The 26,930-nt window shown below is 40.7% G+C and overlaps 1 protein-coding gene across 3 annotated transcripts in view; it reads right to left on the reverse strand.

Moving 5' to 3' along the window:
* Positions 1-1,652: 1,652 nt before the first annotated feature.
* ABCG1 (ATP binding cassette subfamily G member 1) overlaps positions 1,653-26,930 on the reverse strand; it is a 109,126-nt gene continuing 83,848 nt past the window's right edge. For 2 of the 3 annotated variants that reach the window (XM_078656802.1, XM_078656801.1), the window contains exons 8-15: positions 24,431-24,545; positions 18,400-18,548; positions 16,187-16,285; positions 12,925-13,093; positions 11,917-12,017; positions 6,803-6,961; positions 5,929-6,047; positions 3,392-3,767 (exon numbers count right to left, since the gene is read on the reverse strand). In XM_078656802.1, coding sequence (XP_078512928.1) covers positions 3,539-3,767; positions 5,929-6,047; positions 6,803-6,961; positions 11,917-12,017; positions 12,925-13,093; positions 16,187-16,285; positions 18,400-18,548; positions 24,431-24,545 — 1,140 coding nt within the window. In that variant the 3' untranslated portion in view covers positions 3,392-3,538. Of the gene's footprint in view, positions 3,768-5,928; positions 6,048-6,802; positions 6,962-11,916; positions 12,018-12,924; positions 13,094-16,186; positions 16,286-18,399; positions 18,549-24,430; positions 24,546-26,930 lie in introns of all 3 variants that reach the window. The other variant, XM_078656800.1, reaches the window with a different exon arrangement.

Here is a 26,930-nt window from a genome sequence, read left to right on the forward strand (position 1 = left end):
CAACAAAAAAAGCCCAAAAAGTGAAATGGACACCAACAACCTGACAACATCTTACCTATGAACCCAATGAGAGAGGAACACGTCCCTGGAGTGTATTTTATAATTCAAATATTATATTACTTTGCTTCTGGTAATAACTTCTTATGTGGTTTTCGGATTGACTGTGGGCATTATTTTTTAAATAATCTGATACTTTGATTTGCCAGAAACAGGTAGAGTGGGTGAAACTGAGTGCCTCGAGCAACCCAATACCCACTTGGTTATTTTTGCCCGGTTGCAAACCTGTTGCAAAACAAAGCAAGGCTAGATGGTGGTGTTTTTTTATGCCTTCCGGGAGAGGGCGCCATAGGTACCTGCGTATTCATACCGTTTCAGGATCGCAATAGGCTAGGGACACAAAATACGAGACTTTCAATCATCATTGAATCCGCCAAAATTTAAGAGAGGCCTATTTTAGACGCAGATATTTGATGCACCCACAATTATAAAATATATATACATAAATATTGCGTGCACACATTTTTAACAATTTCCCTTATGGAGGGGGTGTTCATGTGAGGTGTTTAAACTGGCCTCGTACACGTATATTATTAGGGGCTCAGTCACCTCTCACTGCTGACATCTGCATTCCAAAGTCCAATCAACTTTTCATCCTTCCGAAGATGAACACGATTAAATTAGGAAATAATAGCACGTTGTACCATTTATTTACAGTGCTTAGAAGCAGCAAAATTACCTATTAAGTACTGCATGATATTATTTTTCAATAAACGACAGGAGTAAATCAGAAAGTGCCCCGCCCCTGTGGGCGCTCAGGCCCGATGCTCCCCCTCTGAGGGTCTCCTGTGACTTTCAAAGAGTCTCTGTTTCACACAGAATATAATACATTCAGGCGCTAGAAAAATCTCCCAAACTCTGCCTGCCTCGGGCTATTTACTCCATCTTCTGCACATCACATGAAACCTTGAAGGCGGCGAAAGATACTCCTTTTCCGTGGGAACTAGCTGCGTGCTCTAGATTTCTGCACAGACCTGTGTGATATGCACAGCTGAGCAAGGTCACATATGCTGTACCATCAGAAACACGGACTCTGTAACTCAAAAAAAAAAACCAAAAAAACAATCTTGGCACCCACTTGCAAATGGAATCCAAGACAGGAAGAGGCGTAAGACAAAGCACAAATGTAACTTTTCTCAGACACAACAGCCATGGGAATGGTGTTAGCAAGCAGCAAGCCCCTACAAGCAAGCGGTGAAATGACACAGACAAAAGCAATGGATCATGTGTTTTAGTACAAATTTATTATTTTATTCAAAAAACGTTAGTGGATGCTAAAATATCCACCCCAACCACCGGGCTCTCAGATATCTCTGGGACTGTGACGTAACTGTGCCTGCCACTTTATGGACGTCCCTTTAGCATCAATATTTTATTTTAAATACAAATAAAGTATCAACAATTATAAAATAACGAAATAATAACAGTAATAATATTAAGAATACTAACCTACCTTTCAAACTAATTTTATTTGCAACTCAAGAAGATGAGTTCATTGTGAGGAAACAAGACTGAAATAAGCAAATAATTTGTATATTGAAAAAAATGGGGACAACTGTCAAGTGATCTCACTGAGCACTCCCATAGACCTGAAACATCTTCCACGACTCGTGGGGAGTTCATTTCAAAGATGTGCATATGACCCCCAGATCACATGGTTCGCACTGAAGGAGATTCCTAAAGTTCACAATTCATTAGGTATACAGCAGCAGAGGCCTCACACTCACACGACCATTCAGTAATAACTCAGTCCATTCACAAAATGCAGCACACATAGATAGAAGAAAACAATTAGGAGAAATATACGTATTTCTCCTTGGTATGGCTTCCCTGGGAAGGTGTAATATTTTGATGCATTCCCAGGTCTACCACTCTTGGTAAATCTGGAAATGCACCAAAATCCATAGTACATATCATCCTGGCCAGTTTGGGGAACACATGGCGCAATGTGTGAAAACAAAAATATGGTGCCAAAGTTTCCATGGCAAATAACTGAGTAAAAACCAATCACTACGAGCCGAAAGGGAAAGTGGCTTACACCAGAGAACACAAATATGAAAATGCATGAAATAGAGCTTTTGAACTATTGAGCTCACTTCTGGGAACTATTTCCAAAACCATTTGAGCTTGCACAGCATTACATGAGAGAAACTAACATAAGAATGTAAGCCCAGTACTTCCCCAATAGGACCTTTTGACTCTTACCTATATGCTTTCTTCTCAAGGCACAGGATCTGAGTGGACTGAATCAGAGTAAAACAGGGTAGGCCATTGCTGGAATTTGCTTACAGATTTCATTATATTCCCTGTAAGCCTAATGCCAATCGACATCTGGCAGCACACAATTTTTCAGCATGTTTTTTCTTCAATATAAATTAATATTGCATGGATTTCACTACAATGTCTTTCAATTGAAATTTTCAAAGGAAGGGTGTTAAGTGGATGGGGAGGTATATGTATTTTGTAAACTTAAGAGGTAGGTAAAGGGGTGAATGTGCAAAGCTTTGTTAGTTCCATAAAGATTTGACAAACAGTGCGGTGGCACAAAAGTATTGGAGTGGTGTTCGGATCGCAATGAGGGAGGGAGTGATAAAGTGCACCTTTTTAACAATCAAGTATTTCAACCACACCAGATTCATGAAAAGGGACAAGTGTTCAGCTTGTGGAAGACGATGTCTGCAAACAGAAACATTGGTCACATTTTATGGATGGGGCTTTCTTGGGTAGCAAAAGTTTATCTGCAGGTTTTGCCAAACAATACACATTTCCTAATCAATGTGAAATCTTAGACAGAGTTCATAAAATGAACACCAACTACTGGTTGTCGTCACGCTGTTTCGGATCCAAATTTTCTTTTCTTTTTTTAACAAAGTCAGCTCTTGACAGAAAATACTAGACTTGGATGACAGCTGAAAATACAAAGGAGGCATCTTCACCACAAGCAGGAAAAAGATGTCCTTCACCAATGAATCCATTCAGAGTAGCACAGACCCAGCCGCGAAACCCTCGATGAAATACTCTGGTAATACTTCACAGATTAAGTTCTCAATTAGAAATCTTAAAATAAAAAAAAACACTTTGTAGTTCTGTTTTCTCCCATGTACCACTCACCAAAGCCCATGAATGCCACAGGCAACAGCTCTACCAGGAGCTAAGAAACCCATGAATGGGAACTGTCCAAGTAATCCAATTGGCTACAACTCTACTGTGTTAAAAAGTTTGTAACTCTTCATTGTTGAGTTCCCTTCTTTTTCTGGCTTTTTAAAGCTAAGAAGCATAATGAAGAAGTCGGCCGACCCGGGTGAACTCTTTTCTTCAATAATGTGGATGCAATCATCCAGTACAGCTCTCTCTAACAATGATGATGAAAGTGTCTGGATCTCCACAAACAGGTCTTGGATTATCGCTGGACATCTGAAAACAAATACCCTCTGTTCCACATGAACATTTTTACTGATGATTAAGTGAGTCCTGTTTTCTATTACCTCTCTGCTCTGATTTTGTACCGGAGCACAAAATAGGCTATGATACGGAGACCGACAAAGAAAATGGCGAGAACAATAAAGTCTAGGTACAGCTTGCCATTCTCAACATCGAGCTCTTTCAGGATAGCTTTTGACTGTTGAAAGTGGCAGAGTTCGTCTTTGTCGCAGTGAAGATCTTCTCGGTCTAACCCATAAATAGAAAGGATTACTCCCTCAAATCCATACCTGGAAAAGGAGAGAAGTATTTGTCAGAATTCAAGAGTCTACTTCCATTTAAATTGAATGTTACCTTTCAGATTCCACTCACCAGCACTTCATGGTGAGTGGACTCATTCATTTTGTTGTCTCCAACATAATCTTTCTTATACAATGATTAATTTCTATTCTCTAAATACGCCTTAGCAACACCAAATGAAAGAGCCCTATAGAGCAGGTAGAGCATGCTTTTTAATATACAAGATCAATCTTTGACCTACAAGTGTAAAGAATTTTCAGTTCTAGTTGCAACATTTTCCTCCCTTGCCTATTGGTCTAAAATCATGTAACTGCCCATCGGGTTGCAAGTTAGCACCATAGAAACCTCCATTCAATTCATTCTCATTCATGTTGACTATGACTATTCACTATACCAAGGTCTGCCTAAGACATGTACTACACAACTTCAATGATGAAGAACACAGTTGCCCACGTCCTGTGTAACCTTCCAAGACACTCACTAAAGTCTCATCTTTTTCCTTAGCTGCATTTGATCACTGTAGGAAAACATATTTTGGCCTAGGTTCTATGTATCTGCCATCGAGCCTACTACTGATCTGGTCCCCTTTATGTCGAAAGCATTATCCAGCAGTATGTACCCGATTGTCATCTTTGATCCCCATATCTTTATCTCCTTTGCCTGACCAACGTAAACAAGTCCCATCTCAGGGAGCATGCCTTCTTATTCCTGGCTTCCAAACAGTGGAATCTTTTTTCTGTCACTTTAATAGCTTTGTCAAATCACCTACAGTTTTGGAAACACAGAAAACCTTCCTAATTGACTCATCTGTCCTAATTTTTCGTTGGATCTTGATTAGGGTTCCCAGTTTTCCGTTTTTACTGATTTTTATAGATAAATACAGACAGAAAACAATTTGTTTCCTGTCTGTATTTATGTTTTAAAAGCGGAAAAATGCTGAAAAGTTTGCTAATGATTGACTTTACATGCTGTCTGCCATGGATTCCAGAACAATAGATGAGCAATGACACAGCATGGGGTGTTAAACAATGAGTTAAGATATCTTAAAATATAGGCATACGTTAATATATATTTCAAGTAAATTGCGAATATTTACCTGTGGTTGTAGTTTTTTGCTATGTTTGCCTTCTAAATTTGCTAAAACACGACAGGCATCACAGTATGAGTGCATGTTTATCAGTTAAATAAATGTGGAAATCTACTATTTTATATTACATTTATTCACAAACCACAAAATAAATATGGATACATACTAGTAAGATGGCCCATAAATAAATATGGATAAATACAGATTGAAATGTTTAAAAAATAAATACCACAGAACCGGGAGCCCTAATCTTGATTAAACCCTTAAGGCACCAGGACACCTTTTTGGACAGCAGTCGCTGTCGGCCAACAAATTGGAAACCACAATCAGCCCAGGTAAAAATGTTCACGCCATCCTAAACTGGGGAAGGCCACCACAAAAATGTGGCCATGGTGACTGGTTGAGTCAGGGTACCACATTCTACTCTGAAGGAAGCCCCTTAGTCTCCAGTCCACCTAAAAAATGCCAGTCTTGCAAAGCCCAGTTCAAACCTGGGAAGGGACAAGTCGAGGAGACTTGAAAAGTAAAGAAGGCTCCTACAGCCCTGTCTGATTTCTGTTTGACACTCTGCCTTCATGAACCCCTGCTTTCAGTGATGGAAATAAAAGTTCGAGGGTAGCAATTTAGGATCAAGCACTAAGAATTGAAACTCGTCTTTTCCTTATTGATATCTGTGATCTGCTCTTTCTTATGAAAAGTACGGAGGGTTACTAGATTTAAGCTTGATTCTCTTTTTAACTAGAAGTAAAGTATCTTTGTAAAGTTTATCAATTGTGACACGTTCATCAACATTTCAATGACAAGCAAATCTCTCGAAGCTGTGTCCTGAAAGGGCCCTCCAGGAGGACATCCGAGTGCACCAGACGGATGGGTTTATGAACACTGGTTAGTAATAAGGGGCTGGGGTCTGCAAATTTGCAATGGAAGACAATGGAATACATGCTTTCCATCTGTGTTCATAAACAAAACAAACTGGTTATCTGCATGAAAACTGACACTAGGAATAGGCCGAGTCACTGAAAAATTCACTGATCTTTGTTGTAGTACACAATAAATCGCTGTACCTGACATATGACATGTACGACATCCACTGAAGATATGTTGGAATTGTATCGAAGCTGACAAAGAACCCGGAGAAAAGGAGTACTGGGATGGCAGTCACAGGTCCCACAAATGTTGCCACCTAGAAGTAAATTACAAAAATTCATTATTCTCTGATCTGAATTTCACAGAATGAATTGTATAACTTGGGGAATGCTACTGGTTGGTCCACAGTCTGCAAGTAGCGGAGTGGCCCAGATTTCCATGTTGGCCAAAATGGAATTATGATTAACAAAAGCTGTGGAAGTAAACCTTGCTAAGTTCTCACTTGTTAATAAATCTTTAGGGTGTTCCATATTGTTCGCTATTGGTAGGGCTTAAACAGTAATCCTATGTAGAAACCTTTTAGGATGCATCTTACAAAAACTCCCTTTAAATAATGAAAATACATTAAAGCTCAATAAGAACAACCTTTCCTGTGTCATCACCCATCCCACAGCCTTAGGTGTTATAAACCAATACAGGCCCTTCCTAGAAAATCTTTCTAAGCATGAACTCTGGTTGAAGGGAGTAGGGTTTGTGGCACTTTTTCGGTACATGACCATAATATTGAACCCTGAGAGAATTGTCTTATTTCTTGTCATATGATGCTGCTAGTTTGCTTTGAAAAATAGTGTATTTTTAAATATGTTTAGATACAAATTTCAAAATTTACTATAATAAGACGCATGTACGTTTTAAAGAACAGTAGATGAAGAGTTTGTCAGGCACTAGCAACATTTATAACATTGTTACATTGAATACAAATTCATAACACCACATCCATTACTCCTCTCTTAAAATGAAGTTGGAGTGGCAAGCACTTTGGGGTTTATTGATAAGTTAAGATTCCAGTACCTGCAATGATGTAGATGCTGCACCTATGAGAAGTCCCAAAGACTGCGCCACTAGTGATGTCATTGTCCCAAGAGCTGAGAATAGGACAAATCGGAGTGCATCACAAGGTTGGGATGTCATCCAGTATACAATACTGCAGTAGGCTACAGGAAACATAATCTGAAAAAGCAAGACACACATTAAAATTTTCAGTTTCCAAAACCTATTTACAGTATGCACAAAAAACATTTTATATAACAAATATACAGACAATAAAGCCAGTCTCATGTAAAAATATATAGTTTTAAAGTCTACAATGCAAACACTTTTATTCATATTAAATGGGGACAGACATTCAGTTTAGGGAAAATATTTATTTTATTTATTGTTTATATGAAGGACTAGTTTAACTGGACAGTAGGAGGGTTTTATGTGATCAGGGGTAAAGAGGAGTCTGGAATAAGGGGAACAAAAATAAGGAGATGAAAAAAGGTCAATATTCAAGTGTTTACATTATTTTCCTTATCTCAATCTCCTGGTAAAGAGAAAGAAGAAGCGATTTCTAAAGGGTGGAACATTGAAAGTGTAGGGATCTTTCCATGAATTAGTTTATATATCTTGTTGGGACAGAAATAGGCAGTTCTGAGAATCTAAGATTAGGAGACAAAGAAGAGCCAATATGGATAGGTGCTCCCAGATCATTTTCCTCAGGTAGCTTAAACAATGTTTTAAAATATTGGCTCCTTAGCCTAGCATGTAACAGAGTCTCACTTCTCAACTTTATAGATAATCGAAAACAAATATTATCAGGAATAGTGTACAACCTTATAGCCCATTTCTCAAATTTAATAGCTATGTAGTTTGGATTGAGATTGATAAGCAGGCTATATAAAATCTCGATTTTACCACCACCCCAAAGCTTAATATTCTGTACTATGGCATTCTGCTTTAAAGATAGAAAGCTTTTATCAAGTTTATTGAGACAATCCTTTATTTGCAGATATTTGTAAAAAACTATGGGTGGGCAGCTCATCGTTCTGCTACAGATCCTCAAAGGAGCAAAGCTGACCTTCAGTATAAATATCCCCTATTTTTTAAATACCCGCTTTCTCCCAGACCAGCTGGTGTTTGTTGAGAAACACTAAAGGGAACAGGCGAAAGAGGTCTATAAAAGTTATGCCGGTGCATGTCTATTCTTTCCTTCAGGATAGATCATATTTTATGATCCACCTCAGTTGTTGTGAACATGACTTTCTTGTAATAGCTAGATTTCAGAATTCTCAGAAAGGAGTCTTTGCCAAGGGATAGCTCATAAATAATGGGCTGCTTGTTGCTACAGAATGCGTACTACTGGTGCCTGTAATCAACCTCTTTCCAAGTTGTAGAATTGTTGCCAAGTAATAATACTTACCATTAGGTACAGCCTAGCAACCTCTATCACATGGCAATCCCAGATATCTCAGAGCTCTTCTCCTCCTCTTGTATTCCCAAATAAAGTTATTACAGATGCCATTGAATTTTTTCAGTTATTCCTACCTAATTGCCAGAGAATGATTCACTCTAAACAAATACAAAATCTTTGGAAGCACCAGCATTTTGAGGACATTAAACCAACCAATTAATGTTAGGTGCAGGCTATTAATGCGAACCAAATCAACCTTGATTTTACACTAACTGGGATCATAATTTAGTGAAATACTGTTATCTGTTTTAGGGGAAATATTCATTCCAAGATAGACTGTGCTGCCGGACTTCCGAGAATCTTAAGAAGCAATATCACTGTTGCACAGAATTTGGGGTTTGCCCCTGTTTAGGAAGTAACAGGATATTTGCCCAAAGATAGCAGCTTCCTCCTCTACAGCACAAATCGACTAACGCTATTATCTTGGTAGTGAAGCCATTAGTCATCATAGGAGTTGTAGCCCTATTATTCAAAAGTGTAGAAGCTGACCTTGATGTGGGGGTAGATTTGCTGATTCAGTTCACATGTTTTATACCTGTATTAAGTTATTCCCACTCTGAAAGGAAATATCAAAGTATCTGAGTATAATCCAAAATACTAAGACCAGTATTACAGCTCAAGCCATTAGGGGTAGATTTTCAATATATGAATGACAAACATAAAGTACATACAACATTTGTAGCTATGGCAGCAGCTTGTATCTGTATTGCAGCTGGGTGACTGAATCAGGAACCCCCTTCTTTTCACCAGCAGTTTAAAAGACAATTGCCAATGAATCTTCTGGAGAACAGGATATAGTAATGCAATGCAGAGGGGTTAGATGGAGGAGAGCAGTCACCTGGTTGCTAGTAACTAATTGAACAATCTTTCTGTGACAGGAGGATTAAAGGGCTGCTTGGTCTCATAGCCAGGGGAACCTATGATAGATAGAGAGGGAATGGCCAATCTGCATGAGCTCCTAGTTTTGTATGTTTTTATTTTTTATGCATGTTAGTTTTTCTTATTATAAATGGGAGTTCAGTTGAACATACTGGATAAATTGGGTGGGTGTGATATTCACATAAGTACTCTTTAATGGAGCTTGTTTCTTTCCGGTGATGAACTCAACGAGGTATGATTATGGGATGAACTATTTATTATGGGTTAATGTGATGAACAGAAATTGCTGTTATCCTTTGTACTTATGTATGTAATTACTGATGGAAGATTTGTGATTTTTTATTTTCTTTATGGAATTTCATCCTCCTCAAATAAATAAAGAATACGTACGTAAGATACCACAAAGAGCCTTACAGAAAAAGCAAAAAGGAGGTTCTGTGTCCTTTGAAGCTTGAACATTAGTTTTGCACAATTTATAGAACTCACTTGCTACAAACATCAATTGCAAGGACAAAGGTGATCAACTGGTGTTTCTGAAGTAGACAATGTACTTTCATTATAGAATGGAGAATAGGTTTTAACCTTATTTCTGGGAGGTCAGAGGACCTTGGTGAGGACAGGAAGCATCTAAGTCAAAAGGTAGATGGGCGAGATCAAGAGGCTCCCATTTCTGAAAGCATGCAGCTGATTTATGCCCAACTAAAGCAATTGTTGGCACATTGGTCGTTTTATATGCAAAAGACTTTTCAATATTGTAATTAACCATGCCCAGGGGCATCCAAAAGTGGACACAGGTATGAGTGGCGTACATCTGATAACCTATATTGCACCTCTAAATGAGATCTGCTAAAGATCATATAAGTGTTAGAAGGGAAAATAAGGAAGATCCTTGTAGCATGCATAAGGAAATGTCTGTATTGTCTGGAATAAAAGAGACACAGTTTCACTGCTGTGTCTAATTTGATTCAAAGAAGACATAAACCACTGCAGCGGTCTACTGTTCATTCCAAAGGAAAATGTCTACCAGGAGATGCAAATGGAGTAATCCCCTATATCAAGAGTTTAGGAGCAATCAAGGAGGATCAAGGCACAGTCCAGGCTCAAATCCAAGCTATTGAGCAGATCCTCCCTGACATTCATTAATGTGGTTTGGGTACTTCCACATGGCCAGCAGTTACTGAGGCCAATGTAAATCTCAAGATCTGAAGAGACTTGCAAAGTGACAATCAATTTACTTTGCCAATGATGACAGTCAGATTTGTCTGTCTTTAGTTTCAACAGCTGTATCAGCATTTTTCTTCTTTATCATTGGGTTTACAATAGCAAGCTTGAATTTTTAGATTCAGAAAGGAAGTTAAGACTTTCCTATTGGACAAATTCCTACCATAAACTCTCCCAGTGCTTCTACAGTTTCAGCAGCCCAGCGATTTGTTAATGCCTTGTACTTGAACTCTTCCGGGGTTGCAGACTCTGCTCCCATATATGTAAACCACATGATTCCTTTTTCAGTGACGTTGCTTACCACTCTGCTTTCTTTTCCACCTCACTGTCACTTTAAGGGCAAAGGCGGCTGGTGCTGTGCAGTCTTCCTCTGCTCCTGCCAACGTCCTCTTGCTACCTCCCCAACTGTACTCTTGATCGCCACCCCTACTCCCTGTGTATAGCCTGTTTTTCCCTTCACTGTTTTCTCATGTTCGCATGCTCCAATTTGTCTCTAACTTAATTTTGCTAAATCTTGTAAATAACTTGCTACTGCTGTACTCAGCTCTGATACCCTAACGGGTCACGTTCACGCTATACAAAACACTAAATAAATAAATAAACATTTGACATTAAAGATGCATTAACAAATCTGGTGATGAGCAGTATGAATGCTGCCTAGAAGCACTTAACGGTTTTCTCGCTACAAAAATACCATAAAGAAGCTGTTATGCACCCCGCTTTATTTCTTTCTATTGCTCACTGCACCTGTCTGTAGGATCTTCTGTGAAATCATGGGATCAAGCACACTGTGAAGCTCATGATTATGGCAGCTTGAGGCACAGGCATCTAAGAGGGAACATGGCCTTAGGCAAAGAATCCATTAACCATAAGGCAAAACTCCCAGGTAATCCTACTGGACAAATGTAGTGGTCATTTCAATGGATAATTTGTTGTCTGTAAATTACTGTGTGCTAGTACACTATGCTTAAGTATATATTTGGGACGTCCTGCTCTAAAATGCACCATTGGCTACATACCACTCTCCTGCTGAATAGGTGTGGCTCATTTGTGACACTTGGTTTTTTTGTGATGGTTGTATTTTTCACAATCCATAAGTTAAGTGATGAAACTTTGATGGGAGCACCCCCACACTGAAAATCACTGTGAATGCATACATATTTATTTCATTGTTGAGGTTGGCCATTGGTCCAGATAATCAAACAAAGTTTGTATAATATGGCTGGCAGTTGAAAAGAAGTCAACTCTCTTCAGGACTTCTTGCTTATGAACATTATTACATGACCAACTCAAGCAGTGGCATATTTTCTGTCTAGCCTACAGATACATGCTGCTATGACATCCTTTCTATATTCTGCCTACTAACTGCTTTACTCTATGAAGTAAAACAGCACTAAAGAATCCTTCAAATTTTCTGCAATAATCTCCTGAAATGACAAGTAACTGCGCATGTTGATAGCAATAAAATGTAGTACATTTACTGATGCTTCAATTCTGTTAATCTTACATTATTAGGAAACAAATTGGTGATGAATAAATACTTAATGTGCCATAGGATTGTCAGGCCAGTTACCTGGAACGGGACATCCGCCATCGTTTTTGCCAGATAGTAGGCCTTCAAACTGTACCAGTAGTTCAGATGCTCTCTAAGAAATACTCCCATCTCCAGAGGAACTATGAAAAAGAGGAAAAAGAAAACTCAAGTACCAGACAATCGTCTCATCGTAATGATAGGATGATATGAAAACACCTCAAAATACTTTTTGCACTTGGCGCAGTCAGGACAATGATACTCCACTATTCTAACAATGTAGAATCCAGTGTCTGCTGGGGATGCACTCAATGAGATATGGAAATTATCATTTATGGTGCACCAGAACACAAACAATACACTGCTGAGAATTCCCTAAAACCCTCGGAATTCGAATTGCTAAAGCTTAGGAAAAATATTTATTAAAACTTTCAAGACAGAATTTTCTGTTATTTAGGTTTCTTTTTATTTTCTGTTTTTGTTACCTAAGACCCGGATCTCATTTACAACAAAATGAAATTCATTTTCTAATATTATACACTTTTTGAAGACAAATCTCCTCCATTGGAGCCTCTGTGGATGTTTAGTCTATAGTCTTTAATTATTTGTTTGTTGTTCAGAAGATTTCCTTGGATTCACATTGTTTTAGGTTCTCACTAATAAGAAGCTGCTACATCAGCTCTCAACTCTGTTCTAGAGTCCTCTCTTCTACAATACTGCAATAATCTCTATCTTCTCCCAGTGCAAATGAAACCAGTGGTCATCTCTAAATCCTGCTATAAAAGAAAATACAACTGATATCTTCAAACTGTGAAGCAGAGTGTCATATCTCACATACTGAATGAGCCACACTAGAGTTCTTTACAAATGTTAAATAATAAACAAGCAGAAGATCGGCCTGAATTTACAACGCAAATGTCTACTTGCCTAAGCCATCAATTATTTACCAGAGTGAATTTTGCCTCTTTGTACAACCATGCTCTCTTTAGGTTGCAAGCAGTTGCTATTACTTACACTCTCTTTAGGATGCAAGCTGTCGCTATTACTTACACGTCAAAACAGTAGGCATGAGAGCTGCAAACATGAGGAACAGCATTGAGAAGAAGAGGAAGCCTGAGTTGCTGAGGACTTTCTTAGCTTCATTACCGATCCCCAAGTACAGCAGGCCAATCAACAGCCCGATCCCGATGTGAGAAGAAATGCGTAAATGGGTCAAGACCTAAAAAGGCACAAATGAAAGGCAATCACACTTCTTCTCAGGCGCTAGAACACACTTTGACGATGATACCTAGACTACCATAGCGGGAGTTCATGGATTTGCTATGAGCACAAAATCTACAGTTTCTGATAGTCCATGATAATGATTGTGAGTATATAAGATGCAATAGCATTAATTTACAGTGAAAAACTGTTAATGCATTTTTTAAATTGTAATAAGTGAATTTTTTGTAACAAATAATATGGAGAAAAAAATCAATCCGCAGCTGGTCACATTAAAATGTTTTTAAATAATTTAAAGATGGCCACCAGTGTATGCGCTCAAATGGAGGCCATCTTGAAATGCATTTTCTTCAGCTTTATGAAAAACTACGCCACGGTGGCCATCCTACGTGTGCACATAGGGTGAACATCTTTGATTTGTTTTGTGGGCTCAAACAATGGTGATACCAAAAAAGACTTGGCAAAGCCGATAGGTCTGCACCCCAGTGTTAAAGATCAGTCTTTTGTAAATGCTTGGTCACACTAATCAAATACATCTGAAGTAACACTCAATTTGTACATACCGACAGTGAGAAAAATGCTTCCCACAAAGTAAATGTTGATGCGAGTTAAACCACTGTGGATTACTATGGAGTCACGTGATTTGGAAGATGGATTCGCAGAGAACTTATGAAAACAGCTACTTTACAGAACCATGTCAAGGAGAATGTGCAGTGTCATCAAATTTCCTATAAAAGGAATCAGAAGACAGACTCTATTCTGCAGGCATTTGGTTTTATTTGACTGGGGCAAGACAGACTTTTGGCTGACACTTGCAGAAAAATGCCATCTGCAGAACGTATCCAAGGGCCTCATACCGAATACAAAGGACATCCAAGCTGCTCTACAAATGCTCAGAAAGGTAATTTCCCCCTTCTGAATTAGACTAGAGCCGAATATGCTTTTAATAATAATGGACATGTTGTAAAAATTATGAATAATCTAACCATCAACTTAACAGAGGACTGGGTGCTGTTGTGGTCCCTTGTCTATTTTAACTTTGTGAACTTTTTTTAAGCTTTAAAAGCTTGAAAATGTCATGCACTTCACAGAATTGGGGAAATGTAAACAATAAATAGCAGGTAAATCAATCCGCTACTTAAAATGGTAAACCTACATTTTTCCTTAGTAAAACTGTCCCCCATAAACTTCACATCTTTATGAACTGGATACAATTTCCGCTTTGCACAAACTGATCAGCAAAGTTATAATTTGGGCCCACTCCTTTTCCAGTGGACAAATAGAGTTTGTAATCATGGCAAACTCAATCTTTTATCTTTCCAAAAGAGACAAAATGGGAACTGTAGTTAAGCTACAATTAATATGTCAATAACTGTTAAATGGTATCAACCATGCACCATGACCTTAAAGCTGTTAGAGCCTTATTACAAGCCCCGCCAGTAATCCTGATGTGGCCGGTAACAGGATTTACAAGCACTAATGGAATTACAAATTGCTGAAAGTAGCTGCAATATCTATTTGTAACAAAGAATCAGCATGGAAGCAACTACAAATGCGTGTTGTGCCCCAAAAGCATGCAGTTCTATTTAGCCCTGGGTGGAGCTCATGGAGTGCAGAAAACTCTGCTCTGCGTAGTGCAGCACAGTTTTTTCCCCGCTAACACTCGCCAACGGTAAGTTGGCGAGCGCGACCTGCCGCTCGGGTAGAATTTCTACTCAAGTGGCAGGTGTGCTGCACTCTGCCACTTGCGGAACTCCGCTGAGTTTTTTTGTCACTTTTCCGTGAACTCCGTCCAACCCTTATCCTATTTCAATACCCCTTTAGTTACTGGGACTCCAGAAACTACAACAATTGTTATTCCAAGACAGGAAAATATCAGTGATCATTCCACAGCACTCATAGTGAGACTCACAGAGTAAGATTTTGGGTCCTGCTCTATCGGATGTATGACATTACAACACATGCTTTTACCACGCATGCATTTACAACGCGGTTTTTACAACGCATGCCTTTACAACGCATAGTGCTTAGGGGTGCTGGATAGTGAATAGTTTAATTTACTATTCCAACTCCAGTCCCCGTGGATAGTAGGGAAGGTGTTGGATAGTAAATTAAATCTATTCCCTATCCTAGAGCGCCCTCCAGCGCAATACGTTGTAATGGTTTGCGTTGTAAAAGTTGCGTCGTAAAGGCACTGCGTGTTAAAAGTTGCGTTGTAAAGGATGTTTCCCTGCTCTATCATACATGAAGGTGCCTCGTTATGAGTGGCCCACTTAATTCCAGTTGCTGCACAGTTAAGTGTTTACACAGGTATCAGAAGTTTTGAGTCAATTATCACATCCTTCACATTTTTCCGCACGTAAATGTTCAGCTGCTGCTGGACAAACATTGGTAAGAATGATCTCCTACCACGTACTGACCACATCCCACACATCTTATGTCCACTTCCTGGCACTGTAACTGTTAACAAAAGAATGGTGTGCATGAATCTACCAATGATGAGCCCAATTTAGTGTCTGTTGGACATGTTACTTCACCACAAACATGGCAGATATCTTGCTCACCTTAGTACAAGTGATTAGAGTCTATGGCACTTGCAAAAAAGGTGGATGGGCTATCTGACATATCTGTGACGGAGTAACTTGTCCACCAAACTCTAAATCAAGTCCTTTACCTTTAAGTCTAATGTAAAACACCCTGCCTGACTAGGGGCTAATAGCTATTATTCTCACGTACTCTAACCACCTGGACGATGGCATGTTAGAGCTATACCAATAAATAAATTGAGTGCAAATGATTTAAAATGTGAATTATAAATTGGAAAATAGTGGACACTTTAGGCTGTTTAGAGTATCAGAGTAAGTTTATTCCTCCAAAGGGAAATCTATAATTTTCCATAAGGATGCGTCACCTGAGTTCAGATTTAAATATTTGCATTTGTTTATCAATTGCCAACTGCAGGTTTCTCTGCTCATTTTGTACTTGCAGACATCATTCTGAGTGATGATAACCACTAGACTTCACAGAAGTCATATGTAATATAAAGAACAGTGTGGCTTGCAGATTCAAAGTCCATCTCTGGCATACTTACTGAGTCTCTCATGATGCTGAGGCATGTCCGCTTAAACAGGATGCAGAACTGGGTGAGGCAGCTGGCCGAAAAGCTATGGCAACCTTCGGGTGAGGAATCCTGAAAGGGGCAAGCAAGAGTTCACTATCATTGACACAGAGTAATGTTACAGACCAACCTACAGACACAGACTCTTTCAACGAGGGCTCATGACTAGCCCAGTGGCATCTTACTTCATCCATTCATTTTTTGTTCTCACCGCCTATTTAGATACTAGCGTGTAAAATATCACCTTCTACTGAGAACATTAACTTGTTTATATATTGAGATTGCTATTTGCTATTCTCTAGCGCTTTATATGACAAGAGTAACCATTAACTAATTTAAAGGTCCTAATTTATCCACAGACTGACTGGTTTGAGCTAGTCCACCTTGAACTTGAACCTGTTAACTCCAGGTCACTTAAAGAAGTGTAGCAGTTCAGAAGCCAAAAGATAAATATCTGCATGGATATGGTGAAATTTAAATAGAACAAAAAATTAACATAAAATGAAGCTTTGAACGGCAGTGGGAAATCATTTATATGGACTCTCTGGGCCAAGATAGGACCTCCATCAATGGCCCACGTACCACCATTCCCCATTCGCCAACCGAAGTGCTGCAATAGGGGGCAGCACTTCTCGCGGGTGGGAACCAGTGCTCGCATGCCAAGTGGTAGCTATTGCACCTTTTCCACAATGTCACTCAGGGGTAAGGAAAGTCTGAGTGGTAGAGGAGAAATCTCAGCTGGGTAACCAATTGCCAGGAGCCGGAGTCCTTTCCTACCGGCAGCAGAGGACTACAACTCGGGGAAGCTTAATTTCACCTTGGTGAAGTAAAGAATAGTCACCCATTTTTGCAAAGAGCACCATTTAAATTTCACGCACCATTCATTAGATAAAGATGCAAGCAATGAGTAACTAACTCACAGGGCCATCTTGACAGTTACACGTTCATAGACAGCTGTTCCCACAGCTGCAGTCATGCTGCTGAGGACTGTACTTAAGTGAAGAAGGCTGGTGAAGAGGGATACACAATCTTGATACAGCCACCAAGACATCAGAGACCCCACGGAGTGTACACACATTGACACACACGCACACACATATATACACACACTCAAACAGACACACACACACACACATTCACATGCACACACACACGGGCACAAACATACACACCCCAGTGGTGAGTAATATGCCCATATTACTCCTATTAGAATCCATAACAGGGAAAGTAGGGAAGGACTTTTGGTGTGGTTTTTGCCATCAGCTGATTTAGTACAATCATGGGCCTCATCAGAAGCAAGAAGGGAGTGGACGAGTTACCGTACACCAAAGATGCCAACAACAGGGCTCTCAGTTAAAACTCATACAGCATACAGAAATGAAAGAGAAATGCAAATGGGGAAGCACACCCTGTGATGACAACAGACAACGCCCCCACAGGAGATGTATGATCAGGTTTATTACAAAATGGGCTCTCTGCGGAATGGAGGCACCTCAACTTAAGGGACTGTGGCCACCTGGGGAAGGGAGGCATGTAGCTGTAAGAGACTGCAGCCATCTGTGGAAGGGAGATCCCTAGCCTTAAGGGACTACAGTCATCTGTGGAAAGGAGGCACCTAGCCTTTAGGCACTGTGGCAATCTGTGGAAGGGTGGTCCCTAGCCTTAAGGGACTTCGGCCATCTGTGGAAGGGAGGCACCTAGCCTTAAGGAACTGTGGCCATCTGTGGAAGGGAGGCCCCTAGCCTTAAGCGACTGCAGCCATCTGTGGAAGGGAGGCCCCTAGCCTTAAGGGACAGTAGCCATCTGTGAAAGGGAGGCATCTAGTCTTAATGGACTGGGGCCATCTGTGGAAGGGAGGCACCTAGCTATAAGGGACTGCGGCCATCTGTGGAAGGGAGGTACCTAGGCTTAAGGGACAGTGGCCATCTGTGGAAGGGAGGTACCTAGCCTTCAGGGACAGTGGCCATCTGTCCGCACCAAAGCACGAAACTGCACTGGTCCATAGTTCTCCACCTCACTGATGCTTCTCAAAGTCAGATTCTTCCAACAGGGTCATAAATATGTATGAAAGAGCTAGCTGCACAGCATAGTGTCTTCTACATATACAAAGACTCATACTAGGTAGATGTTCATGTCATCATCTGTGCCACAAATGTCAACAACCCTGTTTACAGCTTCATATTTACCTCGTCCGAGGGTCTGTGCCACAGGAAGGGGTTTAATTCATTGTCCCCGGCAAGATCTCTCTTGTAGTCTATGTCGCACATCTTGTCCTGGACTGCTCTCACCAGCCGAGTGTTCTGGTCTCCGTATTCGCCTGCTGCGACTTCCATCACTGCGGAGAAGGAGACCAGAAGAAGAGTTACAGGTCTAGCTACATGGCCCACTCATAACTTTAAAAACTGCAGGCAAAACCACCCACTGTGCACCAGGCATTGGGAAAATAAGAGCATTAGGTTGAAAAACACACAGCTCACATCTACAGAGCTTCTCATGTATTGCTTATATTCCAAGGCTGTGGCACTGTGTAGTTCAATGTTCAAACTCAAGAGCCGGAAATGACATGCCTTATGTCAATACCGTAACTGTGTCCCAATGTATGAGATGTACAGTTTCTCAGAACATTATTCTTTAAATTGAAAAACAGAATTATTTACCTGCCCTATTTACCCTGGCGCCTCATAGTTCAAGATTAGGTTGGTAGACGGGCATGTAGCTGAGATATATAGATAGAAATTGTTTACCTTTTTAATTGTGTGTGTGAGTGTGTGTGAACATATATGTCTGAGTGTGTGTATGCGCATGTGTGTGTGAGAGAACGAGAGAGTGAGAGAAAGAGAGGTAGAGACAACGAAAAATAAAGAGATAGAAATTGTTCAGAATGCCTGGATATTGTATTGTAATTGTAATTATATAGCGCTTACTACCCCTGACAAGGCGTTAAAGCGCTATCTGTGAGTAGCAAGCTACTCCGGGACCCAAAAAGGATTAGTGGTGGATTAGTATAGTGAAATTTGAGTTAATTAGAGCAGTGGACACGTGAGTGTGTTAGTGGATTGAAAATAATAATTGAAGGACAGAGTCTTGAAGAGTCTAGAAAGTGTTTATTGGAAGACTATAGCAGTAAGATGAGGTTTGGAATGAGTATAAGGAGACATGGAGAAGAGAAGCATCTCTAGAAATGGTTTACGGAGATCATAGTAGTAATATAAGGTTTGAGATGAGTCAAAGGAGGGATAGGTGAGGAAAGAATTTAGAAGGGTGTTTGGGAGATCATATTATTAAAATGAGGCTTGGGGTGATCCAAGGAGGGATAGAGGAGGGAAGAGTTGGTTATTTTGGAAATCATAGTAGCAGAAGGAGGCTGGGATGTGTAAGAGAGTGGCGGTATAGGATATATTGATAGAGGTATAGGGTGAACTATAGGGTAGTACATTTGGGTAGCTGAAGTTTTTTCTTTTGCTGGAGGAGTAAAGTAATAAATATCTAGATACCAAAGTGCATATTATACATATGTGATAGTGTTTGCTCTGTGTGTATGTGAGCATGTCAATTTTAAATACATTTGCCTGTATTTGGGATAGTGTTCCTTTTGAACTGTTTGTGACAGTGTGTGTGCATGTTTGTGTGCGTGAACGGGTGCTATACAGAAACATGAAATTTCTCTACAAAGATCAGTTTGAGGGAATGTACGGCTCCATTCATACTTGACAGCTGTGGTGAGATGCTAAAGCATAATCCCCACAATGCATTGCACATGAGCTGTCACATGAAGACCACCTATGGCATCACCAAGAACAAACGATGGACAACCTCCTTACTGGGCTCAAACTTCAGCCCTTCCCATGAGGCTCTGTGAACATGGTTGGCCTTTGGCCAGACCCTGTCAACACCACTTCACCTAGAATCCATTAGGCTCAACTTTTGGCTATGTCCAAAACATTCTGGTAATAAAAGTGGGCCCTGCACTCAGCATGTCTTCCCCCAGAAAATGTGGAGCATGACCAGTTCCAATGCCCAGAGAAGTCTGAGAACTGAGCCTGGCCTTTGACTGAGACCAGCACTCAGGCCATGAGGCCTATTTCCTACTTAGGATAGTGTCCTTACAAACCAATGTTGTGTTTACCCTACAAATAGGCAGATGTTTAAAAGCACAATAAATTGTGGTTTCAGTGATGTGATGTGTGGTGTTACCAGTAATGTTATCGGTGTGATTTGTGATGTTATCTACCATATAAGGTGTGCGGCCAGGAGCAGCATACAGAGGGAGCCTATGGCGGCGTAACTCACATAAATGACAAATTATGAAAACATTTAGAATTTGAATTGTAACCGTAACACCCTTTCACCTGAGGGTTTGAGGGCAATTTGAATGTTTTGTATAACACACATAGGTTACGGGTGTGGACAATGACTCAAACTACGCTTTAACAATTACTTTGATCCCCCTATAGTATGCTATGGCATCTGCCCACTGCCGCTGGTTATGGGCCTGCAGGCCCAGCTAGTAAGCAGTAGTGACTTATCTCCTGCCTAAGCCAAAGTACACACATTATTTCCAATTTGCCTCCTCAACTGGAAAGCAGGTCTCTCAGTGCAAGTTGTGGCTGCTCTCCATCACCAGCGCCCAATCCCTCTGACCTGGACGCACATTGAGCAGCACTCAGCGAAGCTAAAAAGACCCAGGTACTTTGGGCATTGCTTTCATCTATGCTTTGCACCCTGTCTCCATGCCCTCAGACCTCGGAGGGGACTAAGTGCTGCAAATTATAGCATTTGACCGCATCCTGTAGCTAGCCTACACATTTGCAGGGTGTGAGCTTTTTATTCCCCTTACCCATCAGAGCTCACAGCCTGGAGCCATGCCTAATCCTTGAGCCCTCGGTCATGCAGGGTTCAGGATAAAGGGTGTGACCAATCTTTACAAACAGTCAACACGTCTATGGGTTCACGGTGTAGATAAAGTCTACAATGTGCACTCATTTCCCTTGCCCTACATCCTGCAGTTCACAGATTTCAGCCAAATCCAGAGGGTTGTGTGTGCAGGGCTTTCGGCCATATTCTGAACTGAGCTCCAGCCCTAAATCCTGTGAGGCTCTGGCTGTAGGACATCCAATGCCCTGCAACAGGTCTGCAGGTTGTATCCTCTCTCAAATACCACTGCGTGAGAGTCAAGCATGTCCAGCATCCAATTCTCTGGCCCAAGAGGCTACAGCAAAAGGCGCATGACTCGGCAAAGTGTACTATGAATGCACACTGTGGGCTATGAACACAACTTAGACTCATTCTCACAGCTCCTTTGAGCACTGTACATGGTCCCCATCGACACCATACATATATCCCCTTGTTTCCTAAGACCCAGAAGACCACTTTAGGCGTCACTTTGTAGTTATAGTTAAATCTGTTTAGTCAACAGGAAAAGCAATTTCTGAGTTGAGAACTTTATTACTGATTCCACAAAAAATGAATGATTTATTTAATCTTATAAAGTTCAAGGGTTTAAAAAATTCTAGGAGAGTCCACGGTATGAAGCGTTCATAGTGACCTCTCAGGTTAATTATTTGTGACTGCGTTGCAAAAATGCACCTGAACATAATGGCACCAAAGTTCATGTGTACTCAGAGAGAACTGCTTACTGTTTGCTGTTTCAAATGTGGTGGAATTATTTTAAGCAATTTTAAAATTTAAATGTATTTTTAAATCTGTAAAAACATACATGGGCGCAAAATTTATTAAGCCACAAAATGCTCCTAATGCTTAAGGAGTGTGTGAGTTGTCAGCTGATTAACTGTTTAAAAAAGCATTACCTATTAAATTTGTAATTGGCAGGGTTGTTGGAGGAACTTGCAGCCGACATATCACAAAGAGTCTACAAATGACACAGAGAGAGCACTAGACACGATATCACATCCCAGGGTGATGAAATTTGCACTAAAGTCTGCCTTTGGTACTGAGATTCAAGAACTTATAAAGTCCTTTAATCTGTACGGACTTAAATGAATAGCTTGGGGACATCAAACGTTACTGTAACCGCAGTGGGACAATCCATTTTTAAAATAAGACTACTATTTATCAGATGCAGTGATGGCATTACAAAACGCCAACAATGAGAAACAATTTGCAAAAAGATTAGATCTATATAAAAAATGAAATCCTCTGTAAATTCCAAAGTCTATTTTCATCTCCATTGTAACCATAATACACCCCGCCTCCCAGAACCTATAACACAAAGAAGCATATGTACATTTATATTTTGGTTTTGTTGGATTGTTGTGGGTGGTGACCATAACTAAAGAGTGCAATATCATAGGGGTTAATTATTGAATCTGGTCTCAGCTTTATTTAATTTCATGTGAGACCAGTGTAAATGTGTGAGGGCCAATAAAGTATTTTATTAGAAACGAGTGTGCTAACGACCCAGTAATCACAAATTAATTTTAGTGTGAAAGTCACAAATGAAATGTTTTTGTAGAGCCTCTTCCTTCCCACTAAGCCCCTATAGAGGAAACACACTGACAATGTCTGTTTATTGAGATTGACTCAATCACTGGATTGACTTTAATAATTGGTATACCCAAGGGCAGAAGGACTCTATAGCGATCAGAACACTCCACCTACTGAGGGTTCTAAAATAAAGGAGAAACGAAAAAGACAGTCATTAAAATGTTTGAGCAGAAGGTCTATACCAGCCATAATAGAACTCTCTTATTTGCCTTGTTTTGCCATTGGAATAGAGGTCTCACTATTGTATTAATTCCCTATATATGCAGATGTAGTAAGGAAACTATTTACTTTATCATTATTGCTGAGGAACAGAAGAGGTATTAAGGTGCAGAACAAAGGTAAGACCACCATCTCATCTAGTTTGCTCGAGACTGTAGAGGGTACATAGCTCTTGCACTACATTCGATTACCTAAATTCATTTTTCTCCCAAAATGTTTGTTGGCAAGCAGTCTTTCACATTCACCAGATGATCACTGAAGGCTGTGCTACAAGAATAGCATAGACTAAACATTGTCTGATATAAAAATGGTGGCCCAAACAGTGCTTTAAATGGGCCGGTACTATCCGGTACGGAGTATGGTCACTTTTTTATTTTGAGAAGGAGACGTAATACTTTTAATTGGAGAGTACCGGCACTTCTCAGAAACAGGCAGGCACTCTGGTACAGAGTACCTGCACTTCTATTTTTCCATTTCAAGCACTGGTCTCAAAGATTATTTACGAAAATAGCGCCTCATTGATGTTAATACCGGAAAATCTACACTCAATGGGAAGATATTATGGTAAACGATATTTAGGACATGATATTTATATCTAACAATCTTTAAGTCGTTGCTATTCTGACTTACAACACATTGAAGAACTTCCTTCTTTAATACTGAATGTATGCCCTGAAAAGGTATCTCAAACCTAGAAATACATTTCATCAGTACTATAGTGAGCCATTTCGGGCATTTAATTGGTTTTAGCAGATGTCGCTTCTTGCTTCTCTTCCCTTTCTATACATACTTTAAGCCTTTGCACCTGCTTTCACAGCATAAATCTACAGTGAGCGTGTCATTAGCATTCTGGAGGGATGACTCCTATAATCGGATATGATAATCCAGTTGCTCCTTTGAAACCAATTTGTACATCAGAAACAAATATTCCTTTGTTCTGCTACTTAAATCTCTCCTTGGACACCCAACCACTCTCCAGGTGCCTTTTACATGATGCTTAAAAATGGGGGTATTTCAGAAATTCATTGACAAAAAGGTCATCAGAAATGTGTCATGTCCTAAATATCATTTAAAAAAATATCATGCCACTGGGTGCAGATTTTCTGTTATTTACTCCCCTGCGGAAATATTTTTGTGAACTATTTTTATCATACGATATATAGTCCATCATATTCTGGTGCCATATTTAGAATAATAACCATCTTTTGAAATCACCTGCCTGAGTCTTCAGAGAAATCTCCTTGCTGCATCTACAATGTAGGTAACCTATATTTAACAAACCATTACATATCAATCATACATGTGTTACCAAGGCATACTTATTACTGTGACACATCAGGGCAGTATTGCGCAGTATGACCCACCTGCACTTCATGTCATACATCTGGAGCTTTGGCACTAAAAGCAGGTATAAAACAAGCAGATCATATCCGGATCAAGAAAGAAGTTAGCACAATGATAGAAGCTAGGGAGGCTGCTTGCCAAATCACTTACCAAAATCCGCAGGGTTGTGATAGGTTGGACAGTTCAAGCCCAGGTCTCTTAAGTAAGGGACGAGATTTGAAACCTTCCCACGGTAGATGCATTGTCCGTGGCTCAGCACATAAAGCTGAAATGGAAAACAAACGGATCTTGTTGAGGTGTCTGTTTACCTGCACTCTTAAGGATAAGAAGCCGATACACAGGGCAAGCCTCCCAAACACCGCCATTGACTCAGAGAAGGAACAAACAAACTAAAGGTTTCCCGCCAACGTCTCTGCTGAAATACGCATTAGAAAAGATTTTACACGAATATCACAGCAAAATTCAGAAGCACAAAGCCAAGTTTTCACAGTAATATTGAGGGATGATTAACCTATCAGAAGGCTTGTATTTGTAAACACAAACAATCACCCATTAAAGTGCATAGTCCATGCCATAAATGCCATATAGACTGGATTTTAGAAAACGGCGACAAAGCAAGAGATCTGTAAATATTTTGCATGCATTACAAGAACCTGGGGTATGCGGCACACACCGATTTCTCATTTTGGGGCGAGGTTAGAACTTGGAAGGTTCGTCACCTTCTTCTTCAGCATAAACAATCACAAAAACTGCAGTCTTGAGGCTTTGTCGTGGTGTTCACACATCCTCTCCATAACATGTGTGTGTATGGGTTCAGATGTGTACTCCTTGCTTAGTAGTGGGTCTAAAGACTGTGGGAACGATTGACAATTAAATTAATAAAACCTACACTTCTGAGCCACCTATTAGGTGTAGGTGTAAATTAACTACATTTTGGATATCTCAAATGTTGACAGCAGAAGTCACAGGTTTTCAGGAGTATTCCTGTAAAACATCTGAGAATTCCTGTTCATGCTACCATAAAGGCATTTGTGCATACAGAATGTTGTATGTCCAACAGGGCTTGCGAAAAAAGTGTTGCATTAACACATCTGCCCATAGGAACTTTTTCTTCTTTTTGCTTCCACGGGTGAAATATTCTTCCACATGATGAAGCAGCATGCCCTGTACACTCATGAGTTTTAGGCTTGTTGCCTCCTAGTCTCTGCCTCAAGAGGCATTTGGTCTATCCTTAGTTAGGAGTACATTTCTGTTTCCAGCATGTTAATGTGAGAGTAAATGTTTTTTGTATACCATAATATATGCATTCTGGGAGTTCCCAAGCTTTAGGGGCATTTGTATCCTGAGATTTACTCACACGAAAATGTATGAATTAATAAATTGTTTTACAAGTGCAAAACAACATTTGTTGAATAAATTTGTTGGGGAAATAAACAAACATGGACAAAATCTCGCACTGTTTGTGTGCAGCGATAAAGTCGTCCTAGAGCGTCACCAGGAGGTGACAGCAAACAGTGCAGTGTTGCAGCAGGAAGTTTCAATGTAGTGCTGTGGGAGCACCGCAATCATAAAAGAGTTTATGCCTTGCTCTTTCCCTTGTAAATGTGGCCTTCTTCCTCTCCTACAGCTCAAAGCGAATGAGGAATAGGGCTGGGTTAGGTGAAAGGTACTATCACTGCTCTGTCTCCAGTTTTCATTCTCCCCAGTGTGCATGATTTGCTCTGCAAAGTCTACTGATAAGGGATGCGGATTACTGCCCAGTGGCTTACAATGCAGGCTGCCCGGGGCCCACGAAGGGGACCCTCCTAAGAGGACGGCCCCCCTTAGTGCCACAGGAGGGCACACGAGGTAGCCGCCCACTGTTTGCGACCCCCTAGGGGACCGCATGCCCACATCACTTCTAGGCAGGAGTGGGCGGGGCGAGGTACAAATACCTCTCCCGCCCACTGGGTGTCCTCTTTTGCCCTCTGCCCTGACACCGTTTCCCTCCCTACCGCTTACCCAGCGTACAGGCAGTGTGTGGGGGGGGGGGGAGTTTGTCTAACTTATTATTTTGTGTTACAGGCAGAGTTACAGGGCGATCCAGAGGCTTGTGCAGAGGGTACCCTGTGCACAAGCACAACAGGAGTGCAAATGCCAAATATCCCCAGGGAGGTCCTTGCTTTGGACCCTGGAGGAGCGAAGGCGCTCCGTTAAGTCCTACGGGCGGTTGTGGACCCGAGCAACCGGGGGTTGCCTGGAACGCTCCGCCCCCCTTCTGGGGGCGTGGGTAATGGGATGGACTGGTGGTCCACCGGTGGGAGGGGTTATCCCCTCCCCCAAATCTGGCAAACACCGATTGGCTATGGCCACGGTGTAATTTGGCTCATCAGGTGGGCAGGCAGCGAGGGGCTGCCTGCCCTGGGATCGACCGTAAGATAACCCATCATGTTGGCATATTTGTTATGCAAATAAACTTACAGCAATTTTCTCAACAAAGGTGTCTTGTCTGTTTATTTCTCCATGATATTGCTGTAGGGGGGATGGGGAGTGTTTCCGATATTGGCATTATGACGTTACACCCCATGGCACGCCTTTCAGCATCCTGTCCTGCTCACAGTAACCTGGGGTCTTGTTAAACCACAAAGTTGATTTGAAATAGCCACCATGT

Source organism: Lissotriton helveticus, chromosome 8 (assembly GCF_964261635.1).
Source record: "Lissotriton helveticus chromosome 8, aLisHel1.1, whole genome shotgun sequence".
Classification (NCBI taxonomy): domain Eukaryota; kingdom Metazoa; phylum Chordata; class Amphibia; order Caudata; family Salamandridae; genus Lissotriton; species Lissotriton helveticus.